At 37.5% G+C, this 27,495-nt stretch overlaps 1 protein-coding gene across 1 annotated transcript; it reads right to left on the bottom strand.

The window, feature by feature from the left end:
• Positions 1-1,447: 1,447 nt before the first annotated feature.
• On the bottom strand, positions 1,448-9,565 carry LOC105387099 (nuclear receptor subfamily 2 group E member 1). The gene is made up of 4 exons (XM_038121691.2): positions 9,526-9,565; positions 3,416-3,652; positions 2,651-3,333; positions 1,448-2,169 (listed from the first exon to the last, which is right to left on the bottom strand). The coding sequence occupies exons 1-4, from the start codon at positions 9,554-9,556 to the stop codon at positions 1,984-1,986; spliced, it is 1,137 nt and encodes a 378-aa protein (XP_037977619.2). The 5' UTR covers positions 9,557-9,565; the 3' UTR covers positions 1,448-1,983.
• Positions 9,566-27,495: the final 17,930 nt, after the last annotated feature.

The following is a 27,495-nucleotide window of genomic DNA, read 5'->3' as shown; positions in this document are numbered from 1 at the left end:
GGCACTTCGGTGGTAAAAATAAAATGGTTAACTGTGAAATGAAATGAAATGACTAATGCTTTTATTATGTTTTACAGTTGGCAACGAGAATTTAATTAATAAGTTCACGCTCTGCGCTTGACGTCAAGAGTTGTTATTGATTTTCATTGAGTAATAGAGGTGCGAAGTTGATAGTTATACTATCGATAATTGAACTGTATCGAAGTTATCACCCGTCGTACGTTCTCTACACTCTAGAGGAGAAGGTGACTCAGGGATGTACCCCTCTCGACACTATAGGTACCACTTTTGCAAACCCTTTGTTGAAGCTGAGGAAAGCTGTGTTCTTAAAATGTATTAAATTGGTTTTATAAGTACATATAGTATAACTTATTATATATTATCTGTGGTCTAGAAGAAGCTACTTCCTATTAACACCCAGAGGTCTATCATATATATGGGTTTGAGTCCCGGGTGGGACCGTCTAAATTAAAAACGGAAGACAAAGCTCACTGGTGGTGACTCTTGAGCCACAAACAATTTCTTGGTCAGTGACTTTACAGTTTTTACTAAGTAGAATAAAAGATGTTCAATATGGCCCTGTAGCTTTATTTATTATTCTGTATACCACTTATGCAACATCCTGTATTTATCGATAGACTATCGACGTTGACTGTCGTATGTTGCAAATCTATTTAACAATTACGAAGTTACAGTTGGAAATGGGAAAATGTTTTGCAAACGGAAACTGAAATAGGTAGGATTAAAAATGTATATTCTAGCTAACAGATTCGAATATCACATTTTAATTGGACTCAAAATTTAATATTGCTGTATGTTTACGATCATTATTATTCAGCACTAACAAATTGCGATAGGTAGAGGGGATTACTCTAACTTAATGATTACCAAATTAAGGTGCCGATGCGCTAACCAATTTGTTTTTAAACAAGCTAGAGTACCTAACCTCCAAGGCAGTCGCTTAGCTTACGAAAAACAAGTTAAGTATTATAAGTATACCACTAATATTCAGAGTTTCAATGAAAGAGACAAAAGGATGCTACGCAGTGACGTCATTAGCCCTACCGCTACGAAATGTCGTAGCCACTCGTAGCAAGGAGCTTTCCGCTATATGCTACGACATGGTACTTACTTCGAAATTGAAAGTTCTAGAGTCTTTGTAACAGCATAAGTATAGGTATTATTCTATTCTGAAGGAGGGTTAAGTTCCTGTACGTGGCTCTCTTGAGTGGAACCTTTGTACCTACATGTCCCCCAAATTTCAGATCAGCCAGCCTTGGTCCCGTGTGAATGGGCGCTTCAAGCCTGGATGTTGCAAAAGCTGTAACAGTAACTATCAACTAATAGTTCCAAGATCTCACTGACCGAGATTTAATATATTTTTTAGGAAAATGGTAAGAAATAAAAAGAAAACGTTTTGATATTTAATTACTTATTATCATTTATTTACACAATAATATTTACATATTTAGGCTGCGTCCTTAGTTCTAAAATGACAATAAAGAATCGTGTAATTTTTGCCGTGTACAATGATAAACGTTTTGTAGATGCAGTTTATATTGAGAACAATGTATGTAAGTACCTCGTCATAAAGTGTTTCTCTACTTTCTCTATAATTATGACGTGTATTAAATAATGGGTATGTACATTTATATTATATTACGTATTTACATATATTTTTTACAATCTAAGTATTATGACTAGCTATTTAGCATCAAAATTTAAGTTATTATAAGTAGTAGTAGTGCTGATTGTAAACATACTAATAAGCAGAAGACCTTCCCAACATTATTTTAAGAAGACCTTTTAGGGGTCCTGAAATTCATAAAAAGATCTAATCGCAATGATTCGATTCAATATAAAGATGAACCATGTAATGATAGTAATAAATCACATCAGATTCATCAAAAAGATATTACTTATCTCCGTATTACAGAATGAAAACAAAATGGCGTCGCTTCTTTCCCCAACTACGCTCTCTCGCTATAGCGGATCCGACGCGCCGCCCCGACACATATCACTGATGATGCGCTGCAGAGGAATGTCTCCGATGGTGGCTCGAAAGAACAACTCCTCGATGGTGGCTGGGTCCACCCGCCTGGCGAGTGGCAGCAGTTGGAGAAGCCGGGAGCAGCGGTCCGGCTCGCGGGGGTAGGAACGCTGTGTGTACTGAGGACAAAGAGTGGTTGTTACTCCTGGGTATTCTATTTTCTGTGGGGGTGTAGGTAGGTACCTACACTTTGCTCTCTCGAATGGAAACTATGAGCATATCCGCTAGGTCTAAACTGCCAAATCATTTCCCACCACGCTGGTCCACTGCGCGGTGGTGGGTTCACATAATATCTAGATGTACTAAATCTAGATATGCTGGTTTCCTCACGATGTATTCCTTCACCGTAAGAGCGATGGTACACACTGTACTTAAATTCAAAGATCTCATTGGTACAGTAAGGGGCAGAAAAACCTGACCCCTCTCAGAAGCATTGTTACTATGGGAGGGGGGTCAGGTTTCTCTGCACCTGACCGTACATATCAGCGCCGGGATTCGAACCCACATCTCTAGCTGACCACTTCCCACAAGCGGGCGCTTTAACTCTGTGTATTTGAGGCTGGGTTAGTTTGGGATTGATGATTTAGAAGGGTTGGGTACCTCAGTAAGCACGAGCTGCGAGTGCTCCTGCAGCGCAGCCACAGCCGGCACATCCCGCAGCCGCCGCGCCTCCCCCGCGCCCCCCACACCCCCCGCGGCCCCCGCGCTCGCCCGGAACAGCGCCAGCGCGCGCAGGCACGAGAACTCGTTGCTGTCCAGCCTCAACCCCGCCGTCTCCTCCACAGCTCGCTCGAACGCCTCCACCTCACCCCCCTCCAGCCTGCCCTTCCCCCGCACCAGGATCTTCACGTCCATTGGGTATAGGAACTGCGCGGCGCCAATCACGAACAGATCCCTCCACGACTCCTCCAGCAGCAACAGTCGGTCGGGCAGTGATAGCGACATGAAGGCGGGCACGCTTTTAGCCCATTTGACGTTCATGAAGAGGAGTCTTGCGGCTGCCTCGCACATGGCCTCGGGGTCGCCAGGGGGCAGCGCGGGCGCCAGCGGGGGCAGGCAGGGCGCGGGCGGCGGGGTCAGCAGGGTGAGGCGGCTGTAAGCGTAGGGGTCATAGAGAGTCAGCGCGGGTGGTAACAGCGTATGCTTAGGCCCCGCGAGGTCGATGGCGGCCGGCGGGGCTCCGGGCGCGCCCAGGTCTTGTGAGGGCATCGCCGGGTCTTTCAAGAACAGCGCCATTTGCCGTCTGATTGTTGAGTTCCGCGGGCCTCTCTCGTGTTGGACGGCTGTAAAAGAGTTTAAACTTTAGATTTCAAAAGAAAATTTCCTCCACGTATTTAAGTATAGTTTCTAGGAGTAAGATGTTACCATCTTTATTCATCCCAGCATTGAGGCACTTGGCGAGGCGGCAGGCGCGGCACTGGTTGCGATGAGCCTTGTCCACGAGACAGGCTCCGGGCGCGCGAGCCTTGCAAGCGTAGCTGCGCGCGCGCCGCACAGACCGCTTGAAGAAGCCCGCGCAGCCGTCGCACGCGAAAACCCCGTAGTGCTTGCCGGAGGAGTGGTCGCGGCAGACCGCGCACGGCACGTCGTATAGTATGCGACCTGACAATGGCGAATGTAGAAATTGAAAGAAAGAAAGAAACCACTTATTTGATAATAATACAAAACAACAACAAAATACAGAAAATTATATAATAAGTTCAAAACAAACAAAGTAAAACGAAACAAACAAAGGTCGTCAAAAAGGCACCAGCTCAGCATGTGCTGTGGATTATAAAGCCACAGCGCTCCTTGAATTGTAAGTCATCAGCAATTGAAATTGGATAGTCAATCAGATACTTTCACATGATACGACCACCAGCATCAACAGGCGTAAATCTCGCGATAATAATAATGTGATTTAAGTTTGTACCAAAAATAATTTGAAAACCACCCGAATCCATTCTCTTAGTACCTATACTGTTAAAGACAATGTATTATAGAGTTCGATCGGATGTACTACGTCGTTTGTAATATAAGCTCTACTCTATGTCGAGCTTTTGTTCATATTATATATATACTTATCGTGTGATTTACAAGCATAGGAGTTGCCAATATAAATAAGTACCTAATAAGTATGAGAAAATAACATAAAGATAAACATGATAATATTATACCTACGTTATACAAGTAAGTACTTTATTAACGGAAACATTTTCTGCCGGACTTACGTAGACTAACAGTCTCCGATAGATTGCAATGTTCGAACAATAACAAAGAACTTATATTTCAATTTATTGTATTGAAATTAATTATTCAGTTGCTTCGTGTTTGCGGAACAAAAAAAGAACAACTTGTAATGCACTGGAAACAAATGGACGCCCTCCCTTTTATGCTAAGCCTGTAAAAGCTCCAGTGTTTTTATTAGTTTTAAGCTTGTTGCACGAGTGGAAATGATTTTATCGGAACAACAGAGAAAATATGAAGTAAAACATAAGCTTTTAATTAGCTAGTACAAAATCAATAACACCTAAGCGGATGAAAAGACTGGAACAAAGCTGTATTTATAGGAAATAATAATGTTTTGAGAAAATAAAATTATTTTTCCTCTTAATACGTTTTATGTACCAGTTTTACCTAAGCAGGTAGCTAATAGGTGGAAGGAAAGAATCAGTTTGGACATAAGGCGGCATGTAAGTTGACAGTAATAAATCAGAGCTGTGACGGGTATTTGGTCGGGCTTGGGGTCGACCCCGCCCCCCGCCACCCCCCGCCGTCGCCCCGCGACCTCAACCACATCACCAAAAGGACAATCTATTTATTTCACTAATTGTACTATTATAAACGATTCCAGTGCCCCGCTGCTCCCCTTGATTGCATTGTTTGAATGGTTTTGAGGACGTATCCCTTTTTTTTTAGCTAAGTAGGTAGGTACGGTTATTAGTGAGATATCATAAAAATGTTTTTAAAAGTAGTTGCCGATTTTAAAGGTTTTTCTATTGTAAATGCCAAATCAACTCTCATTACAAAATTTACATCAGAAATTCAATCTTCCGTGTAAAGTTACCCAAAAATGCCAATAGTTTTTTTTCTCTCATCCGAACAATAATGGTTGAGTAGTGGAGCTGGGCCGAGTTATCGGAATGATCGCGCTCCCACCGGCCTCCATTCACTGCGCCCGAACACACCAACCCGCCATTGAATAAGGCCCATCTTACACTTGTGCGCCGGAAACGCGGTGTCGTATTAAAAAGATTCACCAAGTCGGCCATAGACAATGCAGCGACCGGCCGGGAGGGGGGACGAACGCCATTCACGGATAATGGCAGGTTCCGTACGCTCTGTAAATAAATATGACAAATAAAGACGACTTTTAACGTGCGTTTTTTCTTGTGTGTGAATTGATTTTTGATGAACTCGTTTTGTGAAGAGGACAGCTGCGTCTGTGTAAGGCCTTAATTGTGCGTTAGCAAAGGAAGCGTAAAGTCGGTTTTATTGTAATGTCAAGTCAACGGAAATCACCGTGTAAATATAATGTTTTCACTTAACCAGGGTTGTTCTGAGCTTAGGCAGATAACATGAAGCCAAACAAAACTGAATCTATAATTTCCGTTAAACAATTAGCCAGTGACGTAGCTGAATTGTAAACGAATCGTTGATTAGTAGCCCTACTGCTGTTATCAGTTACGGAATCATCCCTAATGATGGCAATCAACCGTTGCGCGGGGTCGAGTGGGAGCGGGGTCACCTGTGCGCCCCGCATACTGCACAAACACAAGCACAAACTGTAGGGTTAAACTGTCTGCTAGGTATGTAGCAAACACCTAGTTTAGCTCTAGTGCTTGTTATCAAGCTAAGAACGAACGCTCATCTTACAGTTTAGCCGCTTCAACGATTTCTCGCAAGTCCGCTCTTCATTAGTAGTCTAGACTGTCATGTTCCTAGCTGCGAAAATAGCAATGAGTAAAATTCCAATTTAATTTACCTAAGTAATTGATCAAACGGAAAATTCCGTAGTTACAGAGAAATCTTCGAGCATTTAAAATAAAGGTACTTTTACTTACTGATTAGAGAATAAAATCTCTTCGTGTTTACCAAACATTTCTGAAGATCCTCGTGTTTTCAGAAACTGATAACTTTAATTCTAAAATAAGATGCAAAGATAAACGTACCAAACTGCCGAATAACCCTTAATTCTGCGTCTGCGATCTTCAAATCGAATCTACGGGTTACACGAGTAACTTTACAATTTGCCAACGAACGTTTTAGTAAAAGGGAATAGGTAACGAGTGGTGTGAGGATGGCCAACAGGTGGGCAGGCCTCCCCGCTCTAACCTAATCACGCTGGCCCACTGACCGCCATCTCCCCTTCCTGCCAGTCGATACCGTTTAGCGACGCGACGTCCGTCAAATGGAATTCTATTATTTTTTATATGCAGATTTGCATGCACGCCGCGCGCATCAAATAAAATGCCCAATGGGCAGCGTACCTACAGCTACGGACAGATACTAATAATGGAAGATTGGAAGAGATTCTTGAATTTTACGTGCGTTCGGATCGCGTTGGACCCGGCTGATTAACAAGGCATATGTACTTACTTACCTATAAAATTATCATTAAGATTTAGGGGTCCTGAGTCTAGCACATACCTATAATAATATTGAATTTATAAACAACTAATCCGACTTTTCACCGGTCAGTTCTTTATCGCGTGTAGTTTTGCGCACGCGCAGGCTAATTAACGACTAATGGCGGGAGATGCGCGGTTCCCACGAGATGGGAGAGGGATGCGTGTTTAGTCGGGATAGTTGTCTGTCATATTGTTCACTCAATAATTGGGGGAAACTGGGCCTATTTAGTTAGTCACCAATTATATCTGGTATTATACTCTCATCGATTTTTAGACAGGTAATATTTTAGGATGTAATAGTGTTAATATTAAATTAGTCTTTTAATTGATAATGTAAGCGATTCTGAAGGTACAAATGAAAATTTTACTACAAACAAAACCTCAAATTCTTTGTTTAAAATCGGACTCTATGAATATTCTTAATTAAGTTTGTGGAATCTGTTTTAGGTTCACAAATTCTACAGATCCATTACCATAACCTAAGTTCTAGCAATTCAGTTAGCAAGGCCCTATCTAGTGTCCGTGGAACGAAATTTGAGCTTTCAAAATCAATATTCATGGGCTGTGTGGTAAAAGCTTAAATTGAACTGTAACGCTAACTTTTTATGGAGTGTATAATATTTACTTGTTTCAACGTCACATAAGTAGCATGTTTATATGTGATGTCGAAACGTAAATATCATTCGTTGCGATTGCTATTTCTTTGGCGTATTTACTTTGATTCACATTTTTTTCCAGAAAAGTACCTACCCACTACGAATTCACTATCACTTTGCTGTCTCGGATCTTGGAAATAGGTATAACATCATAACGTTAAGCTATTGCCATAATAAAATTTCCGTCGGCAAACCAAGATCCGTTTATACACAAAGAATGGCAAAGAAAAACACATTTTTATAGTATACTTGTTGCCCACTTTGACTATTTCATAATACAGCTTATTTTATGCATGAAAGAGTTTTAAATAAAATACCTAAATGGTAAATAAGTTATAAAAAAACCCAGCGATATTAATTACTATTCAGTTTGTCAATCTGGTTGAGATGGGTTCCGCTCATCTCGCATAATCTTTATTGACCAAAACTCATTTCGCATAACTCGTATCGTCTAAACTTTTTTGGCCGAACCATCACTTTGCCAAGACTTATGTGGCATAAGGCTCGTTTCGTCTAAAACTCTTTAGGCACAATCTTTAAACACCTAAGTTTCGTTTGCTCAAATTTATGTTCGTCTATACCTATGTATAATCTTGTTTCTCGTAATGTTATCTTAATAAATAACTAAGTAGTAAATGTACAAATTGTGGTATTTTTCTCCTATATCCCGAAAATCACGATATTGTATGATCAAAAAATTGAAAGTTAACGACCAATATAATTATTACAAACCCCATGAGATCGAAACCTAAAAATAGGTGCGACGACGAGCAAAGCGAGGAGGAGCGTGTTAGGTGCACATGTTCATCAAAACCAAAGCGGAGCGCAGCGAAGCGGAGCGGAGCGTTTTCCAAACAGCGATAACAATATACAAAGCACAAGTTTGCGCTATGTAGGGAGACGCTCCGTCAAAGTTAAAGCCAAACGAATATTATTACTTTGTATAAACCTAATAAACCTATGCCATAGCATTATTAGGCTATTCAAGATTTGGCCATACCATTATTAGACTAAACAATGTTATGCGAAATAACTTTTTACTAAACGAGATGTATGCCATACGATTTTCGGCGTAACGAGACTTTGACCAAACGTTACTATGCAATACGAGATTAGGCAAATAAATCTTATGCCAAAAAAGGTAGAACCGGTTGAGATTAATCAAAACGTGCAAAATATAACAGTTTTTAATTCGTCCCCATGGTTGGTAGCTATATAGATTATTTTTTTTGTAACATCCTATATAATGTACAACATGAATACAAATAAATATTTGAATTTTTGTTCTCGACATGTTTTTGCAAGTTGTGCGTAAATGTAGGTATATTTTGTATACATTTTTATAGAAAGCAAAGTAGAGTCGTTTTTGTAGTAGCGCTCCGAAATATAATTTCGGTAAAAAAGATACAGTGACCTTAAGGCGAAAAGCCTCATAATAGTCACTTTCGCTCACGCACTTACAATACCAATACATCATCATAACAAGCTATACCACCCCGTGATGATGTATTAATACTGTTAACAGTGTGTTAATGAGTGGTATATTGGCGGAGCGCGGGGGCGGGGGCGGGGGCGGCAGATGCGCCAGGTCCGTGGGAACTGTGCCTAATGGACCTGGTCACGACAACGCACCCTGATGCTACACCTGATTGCAGTGGGAAGCTACAGATGCGTTGATCATTGATATTGGTGGTTAGGTTGCCGACCGGACGATGTAGTGGTTATTCATAGTCACTGAAATGCTGAATGTCCCGGGTCTGGATCCAGAGAGGGGCAAATATTTGTTAAATAGAGATAGTTGTAATCGGGTCTCGGGTGTTTAATCTTTTTGTTGTGTGATATCTCTATACGCCTGCCATGCGTAAAGATTAGCATAGCAATAGGCCCCCAGTCTTGGAGCAGGCTCATGTTCTACAGTAGATTATTACGGGCTGTGCGCTGTGTATTTTTTTCGGTTCGATGTGGATTTAAAATTTATTGGTTTTAAAAGATATCGGTTTCGCGTTTTTGTTTTTGCGTCTTGATGTTGATAATATTATTATTTTAAGTAGTAGATATAATAATAATATATTGTAATAAAGATAAATTGAATTAACTGAAAAAAAGTAGTAGATCATTGATATTATTATTTAATTTTCATACTTACCTACTGCTACTTTCTTCAAAAAAAGTTATTATAATTGTAAATTATAACGTTTTATCAACTTACTTGAAGATGTCGGCAGCGACTGCAACTCCATATTATGTATCTTCAGTACGAATCCCAGGAAAGCACCATTACTCCTGAAACAAGACCAAATCAAACGATACTGTTTAAAAATTCACACGCTTTAACTAAGTAAGAACGTATTCCCACACACTACAGGTACTTGAGTGCTAGCGGTTTCAAGCACCACTTGTGGTAAGAAAGTATAGAATTGGCAAAGAAAGAATAATCGCAATTGGCAACAAATGTAAGAAACAGTGGGGCGCGTTGTTCGCACGGACACTCTCGGTGTTCATTATGTGCGATTGTTTCTCGACCACTCCGCGCCAAACACTCGTGAACACACACGAACAATCCATGTGAAAGCCAATTCAACTTATTGAGTAATGATTGTATTTAGTTGTAGGGCACTCGCTCGCAACTTACTAAGTACTAAACAAAGAGAAACGTTTTTTTGGGCCTAACCACCAACTTTAGTAATGACTACTTCTGACAATGTAAAGTGTGTATTTGAAAATAACTACTTATTTATAATAACTTTGAGTAACCTGCGCAAGCGCAGCCCGCAGCTTATCTTAGCTAATAACTTCTTGGAATCCGTGTTTGAGAGAACAATGGTTTGTTTGTTGAAGGTGGGCCCGGTAGCCGTGGCGGGGCCTCTGAAGTCCAGAGTCTTCACAATAATTATAGTTTGTGGGGTAATTAGGCGGGGGTAATCCGGGGTAATCCGGCCGGGACAAAGGGGCGGATGATCCGGGGACAATGCCGCTCACAACAACGATGAGGCTCGCAAAGTCGGTAGCTTCTCGCTTTTACAATTGACTTGAAAAAAAATTGTAAAGAGCGTATTTAGAGATGTTTGGAAGTCGTGATCGGTTGCGGACTGGGTTTTTGTTCGGCCCGTCAGCTGCGGGCCCGCTCGCTCGCAAACGAAACTATTGCCAGATTATGTTGTGACTTTTGTTGAAAACATTTTGCATTGAATATTTTCCTGTGAATACGAATTTGACGACCGAATGGCGTAGTGGTTAGTGACCTGACTACTGAGCCGATGGTCCCGGGTTCGATTCCCGGCTGGGGCAGATATTTGTTTAAAGACAGATATTTGTACTCGGGTCTTGGGTGTTGATATTTATATTTAGTATCTATCTATCTATGTATTTGTGTAGATATATCAGCTGTCCGACACCCATAACACAGGTTCTGCCTAGCTTGGGGTCGGATGGCCGTGTGTGAGATGTCCCCACATATTTATTTATTATTATTATTTATAAGTCATAAATTTCCTACCTACCAAAAAAATACTTTTTCGAAAAAATATTTTATATATAACATTTTTATTTAAAAATGTATATACTGATATACAAAGCAATCACTTCGAAAGTACAACAGCTGATTTGTTATTTTATCAGTGACTCCCGTTTTCTGAGTTCTCAGAAGGACTGTGGTTCGAAATAATCCAAAGCCTGAACATCTAGTATATATACTAGATGTTGAGGGATATGGGGGTTTTTTCCCAATGAAATTACTCGTAGAATCCACCCTTAAAGTTTGTCGGGTTCAAAAAACAACATACTGTAGAACCTAGCTTCATAATTTAAAAATATAGTTGGTGATAACGGTGTAAAATAGAGGCACAAACTTACTACTGAGGTACAACCGTATTCGGCAATGTAGTCGTAAATACGTAGCAAACGTTGGATTGTGCTGGAACTACTAGTAACTGGTAGGAAAATTCATAAGCTCTTAACAATAAGTTCGATTCGAGCCGATATTAAACAAAGATTAACATCGTCCAAGCGTGTCCCGGAAACATTACAACATGGCTCTTAACGACTTCACAATCGGGAAAATTAATTTACACGGCTTTAAAATCGCTTATAGTTTCTCATTTAATCTGCCTATCAATTTATTTTAACAGCTTAACGCAAAATAACGCAAAATATAAAACGACAAAAATTAAAATGATGAATTTTTGATTAAAAACGAAATTTATTACAAAAAAATATGAAAATACGGTTTAAAAAACCTACATTTTCGGTGGCGAAATTGGTTCCCTTTATATAACTTTATCATGGCTAAAAGTAATTTACTATATAGAAACTATGTATAAATAATTCAGTATTCTCGTAGTATATATTTTAATGAATCTGCGTTCTATACACATTCATGAAAAAAAATGTGTTGTGTTATTAAAAAAATACAATGTGATACAAATTTTAATACCAAAATAATAATATATTTTAAAACAGTTGCGTAATATGGATTTATGAACCAATGCACTAACGTAGATACGTACCTACATGGTACCTAACAATAATAATGATCTGCCAGCCAAACTCCGACGGCACAAGTACTTAATGCACTAACCAACATTCAGTTGAAATTCAGTTAATTGCAGCTCTGCTCAAACAGGCTTTATTATCTGGTACACCATCTATTTGTTGGAGCAGAATAATAACAATGCAGCCTTACGAGTACATATGTCTGCGACCATCAATGGCTGAAAGCCTATATACCTAGGTATATATGTAGATATATGCTGTAAGCTGTGAAGCCGGTGTAGCCATTATATTACGTGATGGCGATTGAATCTTGCAACAGCTAAAGCCACCTCAGAATATGGATAGCAGAATTGCTACCGGGCGGTGGGCTTAGAATATTCTATTTCTTGATATACTCATAGGTATATCTAACTGTGGTCCTTTGTGGCTGAAATATTATTAATTTTGGTACAGTATATACAAAATATTATAATAATTTTATCTCATAGTTTAGTTTTAGTAATTTGAAAATGTTGTTCTGTCTTTTCAGTTTCTAATCCTAACTACTTAAGGGTTTGGCTTCTGATATAATGATAACATGTCATGGGCGATCATTGTCGTAGTTCATTACAATCTCGTCGGGGAAATTGAGTATTCCATTTGAGCTGGGCGGGAGTCAAGTAATGATAATGAACACTGATACATTTGTGAAATGAGTGTCAGCGTTTCAATCAAAAAGCCTTATGTAATAAAATAAGTCTGGAGTGGAGGCCGCGAGTAGGCAAACGTAGTGTGGGACGCCCTCCGGCTAGATGGGGTGACGACTTGCGAAAGGTTATGATTGGATGCGGAAAGCTAAAGATCGCATCCAGTAGCGTGCTTTGGGAGAGGCCTGCGTCCAGTAGTGGACTGCTATAGGCTGATGATGAAGATGATGATGAATAAAATAAGCCTCTTTTTGGTACGATTTTCATGTGCCATTAGGTCATAGGTAATAGAGTGGTTAGAAATGGATATCCCTTTGAGAATAGCTCATTATCAGTATTGTGCGGTAATTACATTGAAAACCGCGACAGTCAGCATTCTCATTATTGCCGTGGTTGTATTATTGGTTCTCCATGACATATGAAATTGAATGTACTGAACATGAACTAAAAGTATAATTAGGTTTAGTTTATCTCTCAGTAACAGGGGCCCTATGGCGAAGTCAAAACGAAATAATATTTACGAAGTAATTAGTCTCAATTCCAGTACAATTTAAATTCGTAAAACGTTGTCAAAACAATTTCACGATAGGGAAATCTATCTATCTAATCATCTATTTAGGGAATCTGATAGCGTTAACCAATGTTTCTGGACGCTAACTTTTCAATGGTAAGTAGGTATACAGTAAGTTGCCTGTAAGAGATCGCTCTCAGCGATAAGGCCGCCTATTGTACATTAGTTCTAGTCAATAAGTATGTTTTTTTGTATGTCTGATTTATGTGGTGTTCAAAAAAGCAATATTCTATTCTATGTCTTCCTTGTAGCTCACGTGTAGCATAGTTATATTATTCTGTATTTGTAGCTCTAAATCATAGAACAACGTGAACACAGGTGTACTAAATAAATGTGAAAAGACGTTGAAATAACAAAGAATAACTTTGGCTCTAAACTTTTTTGGTGTTGGCATTTGTTTCTGTTGCAAAGTGTTATCTCTAATATCATATTTATCAATGTCTCATAGTACATATAGGTACCTACGTAATTTAATCTTTCGTACGGCTCGTATGTCGCACCCCATTGGCGTCGCGTTTTTACTCGTGGAGCCCGCATCACGTCAATTTGAATATACACAGTTGAAAGTTTGAAAGTAACTCACTTTTACACACCTAGTTAATCCTTTTACATCACGGCGGGAACAACGGGCGAGCGCCAGTGGGGAAAAACATCATTACTTTTAAACCAATGCGTTTTCGCAAATAGTTAAAAGCGTTTTCAGGACCCAGAAGCCAACCGTAGGTGACTAAAATGCCGTGAACTATTGTTTCAGTCGTATGTTTTTATTCAGATTCTATGCCAACAGTCCCGGGGTCTATCGCCAGAAGTAAATACACTCACAAGCAAAGAAACAGTTCCACTTACAAAATGAACCAATAGCCGAAATAAATAAAAAATGAGAGAAATTTTTACAAAACATCTGAGGCGCTGTTAAATGTACTTACTTACTATATTAAACATAAGGTAAGTAAGTACATTTAACAGAGTAGGTAATTTGGTGTTTTTTTCGCTGGAACTTTTTCATTGCACGTGCATGTTTAAAGCTAGATGTACTTATACCTTAGGATATAAAGCGCTGTGCGTTTTATCGTCTCAGGCGGATGGAACAAAATCCTCCAACGGCAATCGTCGATGAAATATTGAACAGTGAATAATATTTTTTTATTATTATTACCTACTCTTGTTCAGACCCGTTGTTTCCGCCTCACGAGGGTTACTCTATACTACGAAAAATGAACGAACGAAAGCTGCCGTGCAATCGGCACGTTTTTTTACAAAGAGATATAGTCGTGGCTCGCTTCGTTTTTCATCGTAGATAGGGTGACCCCCCCATAACCCTGACAAAATCGTCAGGGCACGGGTCGCCCGCATGATGTAGGCTCTTCATGAGCCCACCAGCCCGGCCTATGCGGGGGGTCCATACTACCATACACCCTACGTGACATGGACCTCCTTTAAGTCCTTTAAGATTTGAAAAAATATTGGCTTTTGAACTTCTATTGGGCGGGAACAAAGTGCAACCAATTAGGAGACCTGTTGACCCGATGCCGAGCGCTCGAAGGCTTTATTGTAGAAGTCGCCCGGGGTCGATCGGCTCAGCAAATGTATTTATTAACATACTACCTATTGCTTGTTTGTAAATGCAATGTAAAATGATACGCTAACGTCCCGTCAGTTACACAAAGACTCGTCGTTTCTAACTTTATCAGCAAGATTGAAACTCTATTTCATTTCCGACGATACTTTTCTTCGAGTAAACAGTTTTATTCTTGAGAGCATTTACATTTAAAAGTTGAGAAATTGCATGAATGCACAGGTCGCGCTCGCAAACGCAGTATTTTCTATCTGGAATTGTATTGTGTTTGATAAGTCCCTGGGAACTGCGCGGGTGTAACTACGCTACAACAGGTTCAATACGAACGTGCTTATTAAAAGTTGGACTGGACTGTAGTTGGAAATAAAGTTTATTTACATTGTCTGCTATTTACACTTCAGTGGTTTTTAGATGATGCGATTATTATTTAGAAAACTGTTGTAAGTTGCTAGCGAGCTCGGAAAATAAGTGAGTTCCTCTACATAGTTGGTGTGATCCTATTATGTAATTCCGCTATGTTACACTTTTGTACCTTGTCGAAGTATTGTAAGTTTTAATGAGGTATACTTCAATCGTTGTTAATATTACATTTTATTTCCATAGGGTACAAAAGTCTATCACGTTGGATAATTTTGAATTACGAGTAGGTGATCAATTAATTTTATTTTGCACATTACTGTGTAGTGTAAAAGCATGCAAAAGACAAACAAGGTTTTATGGTTTCTTTCAAAGAAAAGCGAAACGCGTGGCTGTTACTAGGAATTGTGAGCTTTCAAATGTTACAAATGTGGACTCAGCAGCGGGAGCCTAAAGGTAAGTATTCACCTACCGGTATCGTACTTATCGCACAGAACGGATTGTCATGAATGTATGGAGAAATAAAGTCGGCAATATGTTAATTTCTATACAAAGAATACTGAATGCGATTCGTCCGTTCCGTACGATGCCGATATCTGTCTGTAAAGCAAATCAAAACTTTCGCTTTTAATAACATACATATCATATATGATGTACCTAGGTATAATAAATATTATGAAAAAACCCTACTTCAGCTGTAGTGTTTGTCTCCGGCAAACAAAGAAGAAGATTATGAAAGTACACTCGCTATCAATGAAAAAGTTCCACTCACTAAATGCGTTTTCAGTTGGTAATATTCTGAAGCGCTGTTAAATTTAGGTGCTTAGTGCTTACTTACTTCAATATTGCAGGCGTCGCGGTGTCAAATAAGCTATCCTTTTCCGTTTAGGTGTACCTACTTTGGTGCTTTTGTCACTGGAACTTTTTCATGACTCGGTATTTTTCAAAAGATAAATAACATTTATGTAAATATCCTAACTATATAATATTATATAAATATTACATAAGTATTATGATTAAGTATATGTCTTGTTATCCTTATCCTTGTTAAGTGCCATATAGGGATCAGTTACAAAGTTAAAATATTTTTAGATAAATCAGGTCCATTATTGTGGATAAAAATCATTACATTCGCGTGGGCAGCCTTTCGTTCGTCCCACGGCTAATTACGCGTCTTGTTTTTTTCGATAACGATTTTTCATTTCAGCGACACTGATTGGAAATTTCAGCCCTTTTATTAGTACCTTACCTGCCTACTTTTAGTCTAAAAAAAGAATTAAGTTGCCTTATAAATGAATGCTTACTTCTGAAAAGTGAGATATTTTGATTATAAAGCAAATTAAAATTTACCCGTTCAAATAATAAAGACCAGTTTGTATAGATAGTAATCGTATGTACATTCGCTTTAGCATTTAACTCGAATATGTACAGGTATAACTTACTTACCTAATTAATATAGGTACCACTAACAAAAAAAAAATGCAAAAAAAACAATTCGCACAGACATAAACAAATTATATAATCAGCAGCTTGTAAACTAGAAAAAAGCAACTTACGTCCAACAGTCCAAGCACAAGATCACTTTCACTTTCACGGAGAAATGTGACTTTTCCGAAACGAGAGCACTTGTGACGTGAAGGGTGGTTGGCAATTCAGTGGCGCGGGCGCATCTTGCCGGGGGATGAGCGGGGCAGGGCGCGGCGCGCGGGGGGAGCCCCGCCCCTCTCCGCGCTGACGTCCAATCACCAGCATGGAGAGTAAACTTGATGATTTATGGTAGGTCTGGACTTCAGACTGTATAGGTACTTTCAGTGTAGAGTGAGGCTGGGTATTGGAGACATGGCTGGTAAGTTCTTTCTTAAATGTGTTGATTAATTATGGTGTGAATAAAATACTTTCTTTATTTATATATATGTACTATCGAACAAAAAAGTGTGGACCCCCTTAAGGATCATTTTCCTTTGCAGGCATCAGCCATCAATGACTCGCTCTTGACCAATGGGGTACAAGTTGACCAAAAGTTACCGTCTCTATTGTCACCAGATGTGTAAACACAAAACAACATTGCATTGTCTTAAAGGTGCGAAAGTCCGAAAGCAATAAATAATACAAAGGGAGAAATTTAAAATAATGGGGTTGGTTAAAAAAGACAGGCAAAGGCAAATTTGGGATTGCAAAGGATTTGTTTTAAAAGTGGCAACCCACTTTTTTGTTCGATAGTACATACTTACTCGTATATGCACTATCTTGCACTTAGTTATAAGTTGGGACTTAGCCGTCCGATTCAGCTATGGATACAATATACAATACAGCTCAAACAAATTATTCATCAGATAGTTCGCATCAAGAGAATGTCCTATGTCAGTCGACATCTTTATGAACATGCGTTCTATCACAAATATCGTTATGCAATGCAAAAAAAGTCCCACTTACGAAATGGGCAATTAAAAAAAATTCTATCATAGGTATATTTAGTTGATAATATTCTGATACGATGTTAAAATAAATGTACTTAAGTACTTACTTCAATATTCCAGACGGTTTCATCAAGCTAGTATTTTATACTTTAGTCCTATTGTCACTGGAACTTGTTCATTGCTCGTGGGTGAATCTTTCAAAAGATAAAGAACTTGTATGTTAATATAAATATATAATTACATAATGTACTGTGTAGGTAAATAATGACTACAATCCTCGAAGAGGTAATCAACTAGTTAGAGATCTCTCACAAGCGCCGCCGCATCCACGCCACTGGCATATGGCTGTTACACTTTTCATAGAACCTTTTTTACTATACAGAATGTTTATTTTTTCACGAATTTTGACATACTAATTTTATTTCCGGGCTTAGATAAAACATGCTGCACACGTAGGTTTCGGCTTAGCATGACACACCATTTTTCAACACCCTGTATAAATTCCTTATTTCTAAAGAATTATTTGGTGTATGGCAGAATTTGAACCCACGGATTCACCAGAGAACTTATCCGTTACACCAACACGACTCGTATTGTCTCCTACATACCTAAATGTTCGTATTGTTCGTGGTCTCCTCTCGTCTACGCTAAAGATTATCAGTTCTTGGACAGAGTTGATCAGTCCACTGCGACGAAAAATATTTTCTGATGTGATTATTCCATGAAACCTAATGCTTAGCTCTTTCCATATCACGCTGATATATATTCTGCATAATATATTTCATTGCTTCCTTTTCAATGAACTGAATCTTACAAAAAATATCGTTGCCTTATGGTTCCATTTTCAATATGAATGAGTTTATTTATTTAAACCTTGAATCAATAAATCACGACCAGACAGTCCCCTATCCCCTCGCAAAATATCTGCCAAACAACAATAAAATATCCCTAAATCAATCAAAACTAATAATAATATACTAAGCAGTGCCATCCTTAACCGTGCAATTGTCATGTCGCCTGCGTCCGCGCACCGTGATTGGTCGCTGGGGCCCAGGACCCCTGCTGCCAGGGGTGGCACACGGTATTAATTTAGGGCCACTTTACAGAGATCACCCTTTGTATCTCTGACTCTATGGTTGCCTTTGTGACTGCCTAGTCACTTTTGCTGGCACGTATTTATTCCCTTTATTTGTTTTTTTTATGATATTCAATCTCATTCAGAGCTTTTATTGATTATTAGCTCATTATAGTGTCAACTACGAAATTTTAAAAATATTATTTAGTATTTTAACAGATTATATTTAGGTATATGTGTCATTATCTATAGGTGTAGCTACAAAAATATGTGATTCTCCCGATTACTACCTATTGGATGGCGTTGCGTTCTGGTTAGTGATTAATCGTACCTTTAGGATAAAATAATGAAATGCAAAATGGTTGAAACAGGAATATAATGTGTACTTTAAACTATTTAATTAAACATACTGAGGCTGGCTTGCACAAAATATTAAATCTATCTATCTCTTTCTTTGACAGTATACTACCAGAGCAAGACAGCGATAGATTTAAATTGATTTAATATTTGGTGCAAGCCGGACTTAAATATTTTAATTTAAACAATTACTTACATATTATGTTAGCTCAGTAGCATGCGCAGAAACGTGTTTCCAAATACAACGTAACCATAGACTAATACCTACGTGAATATTTGTTTATGTTTATTTAAGATTTTCGATTTGTTTGGCCTGATCACATAGAATTTTACAAATAATAGAACAACGGGGACTCGAGTGTACCCACTTTCTGCGCATGAAACTAAACATCTACTACTACACTCACGGGCAATGAAAAAGTTCCATTGAGAAAATCACAAAATTATACCAAAACGGAAAAAACAATCTTAATGACCCCTTCTGCAATATTTTAAGTACATCATCAGAAAATAACCAACAAAAAACGTAAATATTTTGTTCAAATTTCATATAGAGTACTTAATAAAAAAAATTGGGGCTATTTGGTGTCTGAATGTTGTTAGTAGAACTATTTCTTTGCCCGCGAGTGTATTACTTTATGCCTAAAGTCTTCTTATTAGGTGCAGCAAAACGACGTGGTGTATGTGAAATTAGATTAAATAGGCATGTACTACATAGGTATGTAGCTGTTGAAAAAATGCTTCATTCAATGAATGAAAGAACTCTTTAGTTATTTAAAAAAAACGGTGATTATTGATCATTATCATTAGTAATGGAATGATTGAATGTTTTCAAACTGAAACAAATCTATATAAATAGGTATATATAGAGCTCTCAACAGTATTTTACGATATATCATTATGTTGTGAACCGCCACTTCACTGCAGCTAATGAGAAGTTACACTATAAAGTACAAGCGTACTTACTAATTAAATACAGCCAGGGTCGGTGCTGAAACCTAGATAACCTAACCATATAATATGATCTTCCAAGAAGTGAGACGGTGCATTAGATAAACAATATGCGAACAAGATGGAAAGTGAGTGGAAAATAAACGTCTCGACAAATTATTTAACATTATTTTGAATTAGTTCGGTTAGAAGATTTGTGACTTTATTCATTGGAACAATGGTTGCCATTAGATTGAAATTAAAACGGTTCCACAGTAAAGCAAAATGCGGACAGTTTTTGGCTTGGTTTTCTTTGTGACAGACCATGTTAGTAAGTATATTGTTAATCGAAGCTCGGAGTGGTAGAGATCTTTAAATGTATAATAATATAGCGTACAGCGGATCATGTAAAACCCTGGCTCCAATCATAATTAAATATACAGCAGTGAATATACTGGGTGAAAATTTATCAGTGTAACTACTGTCTGCAGATGAATTTACTTGACATACTGAGAAACTGACATTAGGAGACCAACTCTGAATTGGCAAAAATACCAGCTGTGTCATAGTAAAGTTAAATACTATTCTGATCAGATATCAACCTCGAATGAAAAAATCTAATTGGATACATAATAAAATAATCATCAATTATGGTTAAAGTATAAAATAAAAAAGAATTATTTCCTGAAGTCAAATAAAAATATGTAATTCTTATTTGAAGTCCTGCTAAGATTTAATTATAATCATTTAGATATCTGCTGTATATTCAGTTTTGACTAAACTTATATTATAAGTATATACCTATGTATGTATGTACCTTGTTAAAAATAAAACATAATAAAAGAAAACATTGGAATATTAATAATTCATTTATACATGAACACAAAGTCACATATTGGCTTAAATAGGTAATAAATAGCAAGACACATAAAATATGCATTAACAAGTAAACCATAATCTTTAAGTTGCAATATAACTTATATTTAATTAAAACGTTTAACTTAATAATTGTTTTCTTATATCTAATATATCTATGTTCTACAATTAATGTCTACGTCTACGATCTGATCTTGAATTAAGTATAACTTAAACCGAATTAATAAACTCGAACAAATCATTGCACGATATGAATATTCATGGAGAAAAGAATATTATATTAATTATGTTTTCATAAATTATTCCGAATAAGTTTGTGTTATTTTGAATTAAATTTCCAACTATGAGGTTTTTATAATAACAATGCAAACGATACTTATATTAATTGGAAACGCAATATGAGTCCAACTATGAAATTTATAAACACAGGTTTCTGTGATCATTAAATTATATTAGGTAGGTAGGTACCTTCTCATTGCAAAGTAGAATCATAGATTTGAATTTATGCATCCACAAACCAACCCATAAAAAAAGTTTTAATAAGTTATAAAACATAACTTAGTCACAAATTACAGACCTACTATTGTTTGTGAAGATATTAGTAGGTATAATATCATCGGTTTATCTTTGTAGTTTATTTAATGTCATCAAGGAAAAACAGAACTAAGTAGGTACATATGGTTGGGAAACTAGAATTTTCACGGAACTTCTACGTTAAACCAACCCTTAGTGCGAGTAGGAACTTCACACTATAGAAGAAGAAGAAGAAGAAGACACCATAGTTATTATTCTGTGACACCGTTCGAGCAGAGCCTCTAGCACTGGGGGTCTAATACAGATTTGATAGTTTGTCGAAAACTATTAAAGTTTACGAACTATTTAAAGGGTCAGGTTTTGCTATTTACTAAAACGAAAAAAGTTGACGTTTTCTCTTGTCATCTGCATACATTATCTGTCAAAGGTGTCATGATAGTTTCCGCAAGAGGCGCCACTTTGTTTGCGTCAAAACGAAAACTTCTATAGTTTTTGACAAACTATCAAACCTGTACTAGACCCTCAGTATATCCGTTTACGTTTCACTGCACGGGTGTTACGAAAACTCGCAACCCGCATGTCTACATTAGACCACGTTCAGATGACAAGCGCTCAACGCTCGTTTTGATAACGCGCGTTAAGAACTACATATATTTTATTCCACGCGACGCGCGTTAGCATGTGTACAGCCTGAATAAAATGTATGTAGTAATAAACGCGCGTTATCAAAAGGCGCGTTGGGCGCTTGTCATCTGAACGTGGTCTTAAGGTTTGTCCACTTTGTCCTGATATTACACTATTTGTATTTTTTGTTTACCGCAGATTCCCTGGAAGAGAAATAAAGAAGCATTCTATGTATTTTGAACCGCAGTCGAGTCGGATCGAAGCTTTGCAACGGCGTAGTATGTTACATGTGAGCTTCTTGCTTAGCGAACGACCGGCGACCTCTAATCCCCACGCTACGGTAGGTAAGTATAACGATAAAATTATGTGTTTTTGAGCGATTTAATGTAAATTTATAAGTTCAAGTGTGTCTGTCTGTGTATCAGGGACATCATAATAATATTTATCGGGGATTTTCTAAGGTTTTTGGGTTCCGTACCGCAAAAGGAAACAAGGAACCCTTAAAGGATCACTTTGTTGTCCGTCTGTCTGTCTGTCTGTCTGTCGCCACCCCTTTTGTCAGAAACGGGTAAGATATCAAGCTGATATTTCGCAGAGATATACAAATTTACAGCCCTGACAAAGTAGTAAAAAGAAATATTGTAAAAAACTACGTTGTGTGGTTAAGATAAGTTATAAAAGTAAAAGTTATAATTTAAGTTAAACTTAACTAGTGTTATTCCGGATTTTATGACTAGTTTGAGTTAAAGTGGGTTTATTAATATTATTACCGAAATAAATAGTTATTTATTATTTTGTGTTTTATATATCTGAGCGTTCATAGTTAATTTCTAGCTTAACCTATTATGAAAAAGATTTGACGGAGTTCATATTTATGATAGTTAATTATAAAATGAACTCCGTGGAATCTTCTTACCTTAATAAATACATTTAAATTGCTTAGTATTTAATACAATAAATACAATGTACACTATAATACATAATTCCATCTCAGGATCCGAAACTTTCGAGAGGGTAAGGTCGTAGCCAAGTGAAAAAATGTCTGCCGAACCATAGTATAGACTAGAGGTACCTACATGCAATTGCAAACCAATAATTATTGTTCTACTATATAAAAGTTAAACCAAATTAAAATACTGGTAATTACAGATGAGGACTATTGTAGAATGTGGATGAAGCCAGCCAATGAAGGCAAGCAGCCTGAAGATAAAACAATAAGCCAGCCAATAAAGGCAAGCAGCTTGAAGGTAACACAATAAGCCAGCCGATGAAGGCAAGCAGCCTGAAGGTAACACAATAAGCCAGCCATTCAAGGCAAGCAGCCAGGAGATAACACAATAAGCCAGCCAATGATGGCCAGTAAACTGAAGATAAAACAATAAGCCAGCCAATGATGGCAAGTAAACTGAAGATAACACAATAAGCCAGCCCATGAAGGCAAGCAGTCTGACGATAAAGCCAACGAAGGCAAGCAAGAGTTGGGAGATCCTGGATCCTCTTCAGTGTTCTCTCTGATCGACCAATGAAGGTAAGCCAGAGATGAGGGATACGCATCGCGTGGTGGTATATAACTGCCGTAAAACTTTTACTAATATACTAATAAATTACTGCTACTATGTACACCTTGTATTTACCTCACATACTTAATATCTACTTTTATTTTGTGCGTTTAAGACGTCGGCTATGTATAACTTATTTAGTAAGTTTTATATGCTACAGATATGACTTGTCATCATATTGCTAGTGAAAATTAGATGCAGTTTTCGAATTTATAGGTACTATGGGGCTTATTGGAATTTAATACATATGACAGTAGGTAAGTATACAGATTTTATATTTTTTTAAATTTTCTTCAATGGAGGTGAAAGGATTAGCCACTCAGAAATGTTATCAATCAGTAAGAATAGCTGATTGCCCAGGGTGCGTCATTGTTGTTGTAGTTATTGTATACTTCTTCAAATATTGTGCGTTAGACTTTACTGCATTTTCTAATATAAAATCTACTTTTTCTTCTCAGTGGTGACAAACACTAGGGGTTGACTAGTGTTTGTCACTACAGTGTAACGATTAGTAGTCAGTCGCAGTCAACCCAGGGTGAAATTAATTAAATAAATTGAATGAAAGCCTTGAAAGGTTTAAGTATAAAAGCTGTAGGTGAAAGATAATTATGTGCAGTATTATGAATGTTAATAGTTATTATAATGATATTTTACGGTAATTATATCTAGTTACAAATTGCATTTTGTGCGTTGGTTTCAAGACATGGATTTTTTTATTTTTTGTATAACTGTTTTTTTGCCCTACCGTTTACAGCTAATTATTCTACGTATGTGCCGATGCTTCTTTTTTTTATCTACTTCTTAATATATATTTAGCTACTACTATGTAACCAGGTATTGGCGAGTTCTTCGTATTTCTATTATACCGTATAGCCGATGATGATCCTGATATTAACATTTTTGTTTTGAGCTGACGCTAAAGCCAACGATAACGGTGAGTAAGCTATAGGTATCTATCATCGGCACGTCTAGTAGAGATTTCACGGTTTGTCGAAAACTATAAAAGTTTTCGTTTCCTCGCATACAAAGTGGCCCAATTAGCGGAAACTATCATGAAACTTATGACAGATAATACATGCAGATGACAGAAGAAAACGTAAACTTTTTCAGTTTTCGTTAATTGCAAAACCCATACTACACATTCTGGATATGGTCTTATCGCTTTAAGTTCTTCATCACCCTCAGCATCACGGTCTACGGTGGCAGTGGTTTTATCCTATTTAGCTGGTCGCAATCCCTGCATCGAAGGATCCTGGTGTTATAACCTGGTAAATTAACGATAAGGATTTAAGAGATATATTTTTTATTACCTTTTCACAGATCTTGGGAGTGAGAGGCCCATCTCTAATTTACCGAGTTATACCAATCTTACAGTTCAGGCCTCTTGTTGACTACAACAGTAAACGATACGAGTACAAATATTACGTTGTAGTCGACACGAGGATTATTTACTACTGTACGAACTATCTCGAATACAATGTCTACGTTATGGATTTTTACAGTTTTTTCGGAATTACGAGTAAACCTATATTGAATGCAAGCTTTGGTTATAACTTAATAACTAATACTATTGTTGATTTTATTGTCTCTCAATCTCTCACTCGTACTAAAGTACCTCAGTCAATTTATTATTATAGAATATTACTATTAATTTGTGCGCGTTAAATGAAACGAGAGCTACCTCCAGCATTCTTACCATTCACCATTTTATGATGCTCCTTCTTGTAAACTTCGGGAAGTATACCGTGAACTCGTTTTGACGAACGAACGAACGAACGTCGTGACAATCCTTTCGAACGTTCATTCGTCAAAATGAGTTGGCGATAAACTTCTGCCACGCCACCGAAGAGGCGGTCAGACCCTCTAGTACGGGTTTTGCTATTTATGAAAACGAAAAAAGTTTACGTTTTCTCCTGTCATCTGCATACATTATCTGTCAAATGTTTCAAGATAGTTTCCATTAGAGACGCCACTTAGTATGCGAGAAAACGTAAACTTTTATAGTTTTCGACAAACTATCAAACCTGTACTAGACCTGCAGGTAGGTTTCAAGAAGGAGCTATCATAACGTAGTCAGTTAAATTTTCTATTATAACCATTCTTCTTCCACAAACAGAATCATACCCCCGTATTCATAGAACGAACCGCCAGTTTACAGGGGGCAAGCTGCAAGGGTCATCGTGATACTCGAAGTTCGACTCTTTGTGTTAGACAGAAAGTAAAAACTCAAGGTTCACGATGACGCGTGCAAGCCTCATGTAAACTGACAGTTCGTTCTATAAATTCGGGTATTAAGGTGACCGCACATATAAACGTAACGTAACGTAAAGGTATTGCCTCATTTTCTTTTGTCAACCAGTAGAACGCGAGCTCGCGAACGCCTGGTTGACAGCAGAAAAAAGGCAACCCCTTTTCGTTACTCTTATATGTGCTGAGACCTTTAATCTTCTAGCTAATTATGAACTTTGCATTTTTGACAAATTTGTTTACCGTTAGGTTAGGTTAGTTAGGGTTTCTCGGTGTATAAAAAGGAACATAGGTTAAATTTAACTGACCCAGTGATCACAATTACACTCTCAGCATTTTTACCTACGCTTACACCTAAAGAGGTAGTCACATATATTGCTTATATGAACAACATACATATTAGTCCTAGCACTCTAATCTTACCACATTCATACAGCCATCGAAAACTACTCTTTCTTATGTTAATCTGTTTTCGAATATCGATAAATTGTTCGATATTTAGTATTTTACGGAGTGACCCTCCCCAGCGATCTACACGCACACACACACACATACGCACCGTTCACATCACGCTCACACTGCATTCGTTTTTATTTGATTTGATCGTCTCCCACAAATGCTACTTATTGTCACAGCAGACATAAACGTAACGTATACGGATCGCCTTTCGCCTCGCTTGAGGACAAGATCGCGAACGCCTGGTTGGCGGCGAGGTGAAAGGCGATCCGTTAACGTTACGTTTATGTCTGCTGTGACAATAAGTAGTATTTGTGAGAGACGATCATAAATGAAAACAGTGTGAGTGTGATGTGAACTTTGTTTACGTCAAACTTTATTACTATAGTTCACCACAAGATAGTTCTGAGTCTCATTGGCTATATTACTGCCATAGAGTTAAATGCCATACTAGAGTTTCTGACAGAAAAAAAAATACTCAGACGGCGAACGTAACGCGCTTTACGAGAGTAAGTTACTTTTTCATTAGATTTAGAATGACTTGCACCAAATATTTAAACGTATTTAATTCAATTCCTGTCCTGCTAGGTCATTATACTGTCAAAGCAAGCGAGCAATAGTTTTAAATACGTTTAAATATTTGGTGCACCCTTTCAATAAAAAAAGTTACTCACTCTCGTATAACGCATCATGAACGTCATCTATGAGTTTGTTTTTTTTATGTGCTGACAGAAAGTCTAGATTGAACCCAGGTCTTATAGCAGGTCAACCAAGTCGGTGGCATTGTTTATAGCCGTTATACAGCCAACGAGGTCTTTATCTGTGGTGATTAGGACGGTCTCTGGAACTAACTATATTAGGCAGTCTCTGCGTTATCTTACAAATAACTTGAAACAAAAGTTAATTAATTTAACGGCAAAATTACGAACAGACGAAAATATGACCAAGAATATGAGTACTTATGTAAATAAATAGTGACAGTTTCAAATTAAAAAATAAATAAAATGACAAACTTCCTGTATTACAATAAAATAAAAAATAACATAAAACCCTTTGAAAATTAAATATATCTTTCAATATAATCGGAAGACCTTTTAACCTCATTACCGTACCCTAATTCTAAACCGTAGTAGTTATAAAAATAGAAAAATATAATACTTATTTACATTTGGCTTATATTTATAAATTTCTGTCATATTTACCAAAACTCTACTGAGTTAGGGTAAATGGGATGATACTAAATTCTTATACTTAAACTTCTGCATGTTATTTTAAATGTAATATGAAAAAAGACCAAAGGGCTCGGTTGGTACGTTTTTCATAGAACATAAATACATATTATATAGATACAGCCTGATAATATATTCACAATTCATTTACTTCCATTGATATACTTTTTATATTAATTATAATTACCGTATTA

Source organism: Plutella xylostella, chromosome Z (genome assembly GCF_932276165.1).
Source record: "Plutella xylostella chromosome Z, ilPluXylo3.1, whole genome shotgun sequence".
NCBI classification, from domain to species: Eukaryota; Metazoa; Arthropoda; class Insecta; order Lepidoptera; family Plutellidae; genus Plutella; species Plutella xylostella.
The sequence above is the reverse complement of the archived record's forward strand: the minus strand, read 5'-3'. Positions and strand labels throughout refer to the sequence as shown.

What these genes read in the sequence shown, in the direction of transcription:
- LOC105387099 (XM_038121691.2), bottom strand. Translation starts at nt 9,556, where the DNA reads ATGGAGTTGCAGTCGCTGCCGACATCTTCAA. An exon ending in GTCGCTGCCGACATCTTCAA is followed by an intron (nt 3,653 to 9,525) that starts GTAAGTTGATAA and finishes CGCCATTGTCAG; the next exon opens with GTCGCATACTATACGACGTG. An exon ending in TGCTGGGATGAATAAAGATG is followed by an intron (nt 3,334 to 3,415) that starts GTAACATCTTAC and finishes ACTCTTTTACAG; the next exon opens with CCGTCCAACACGAGAGAGGC.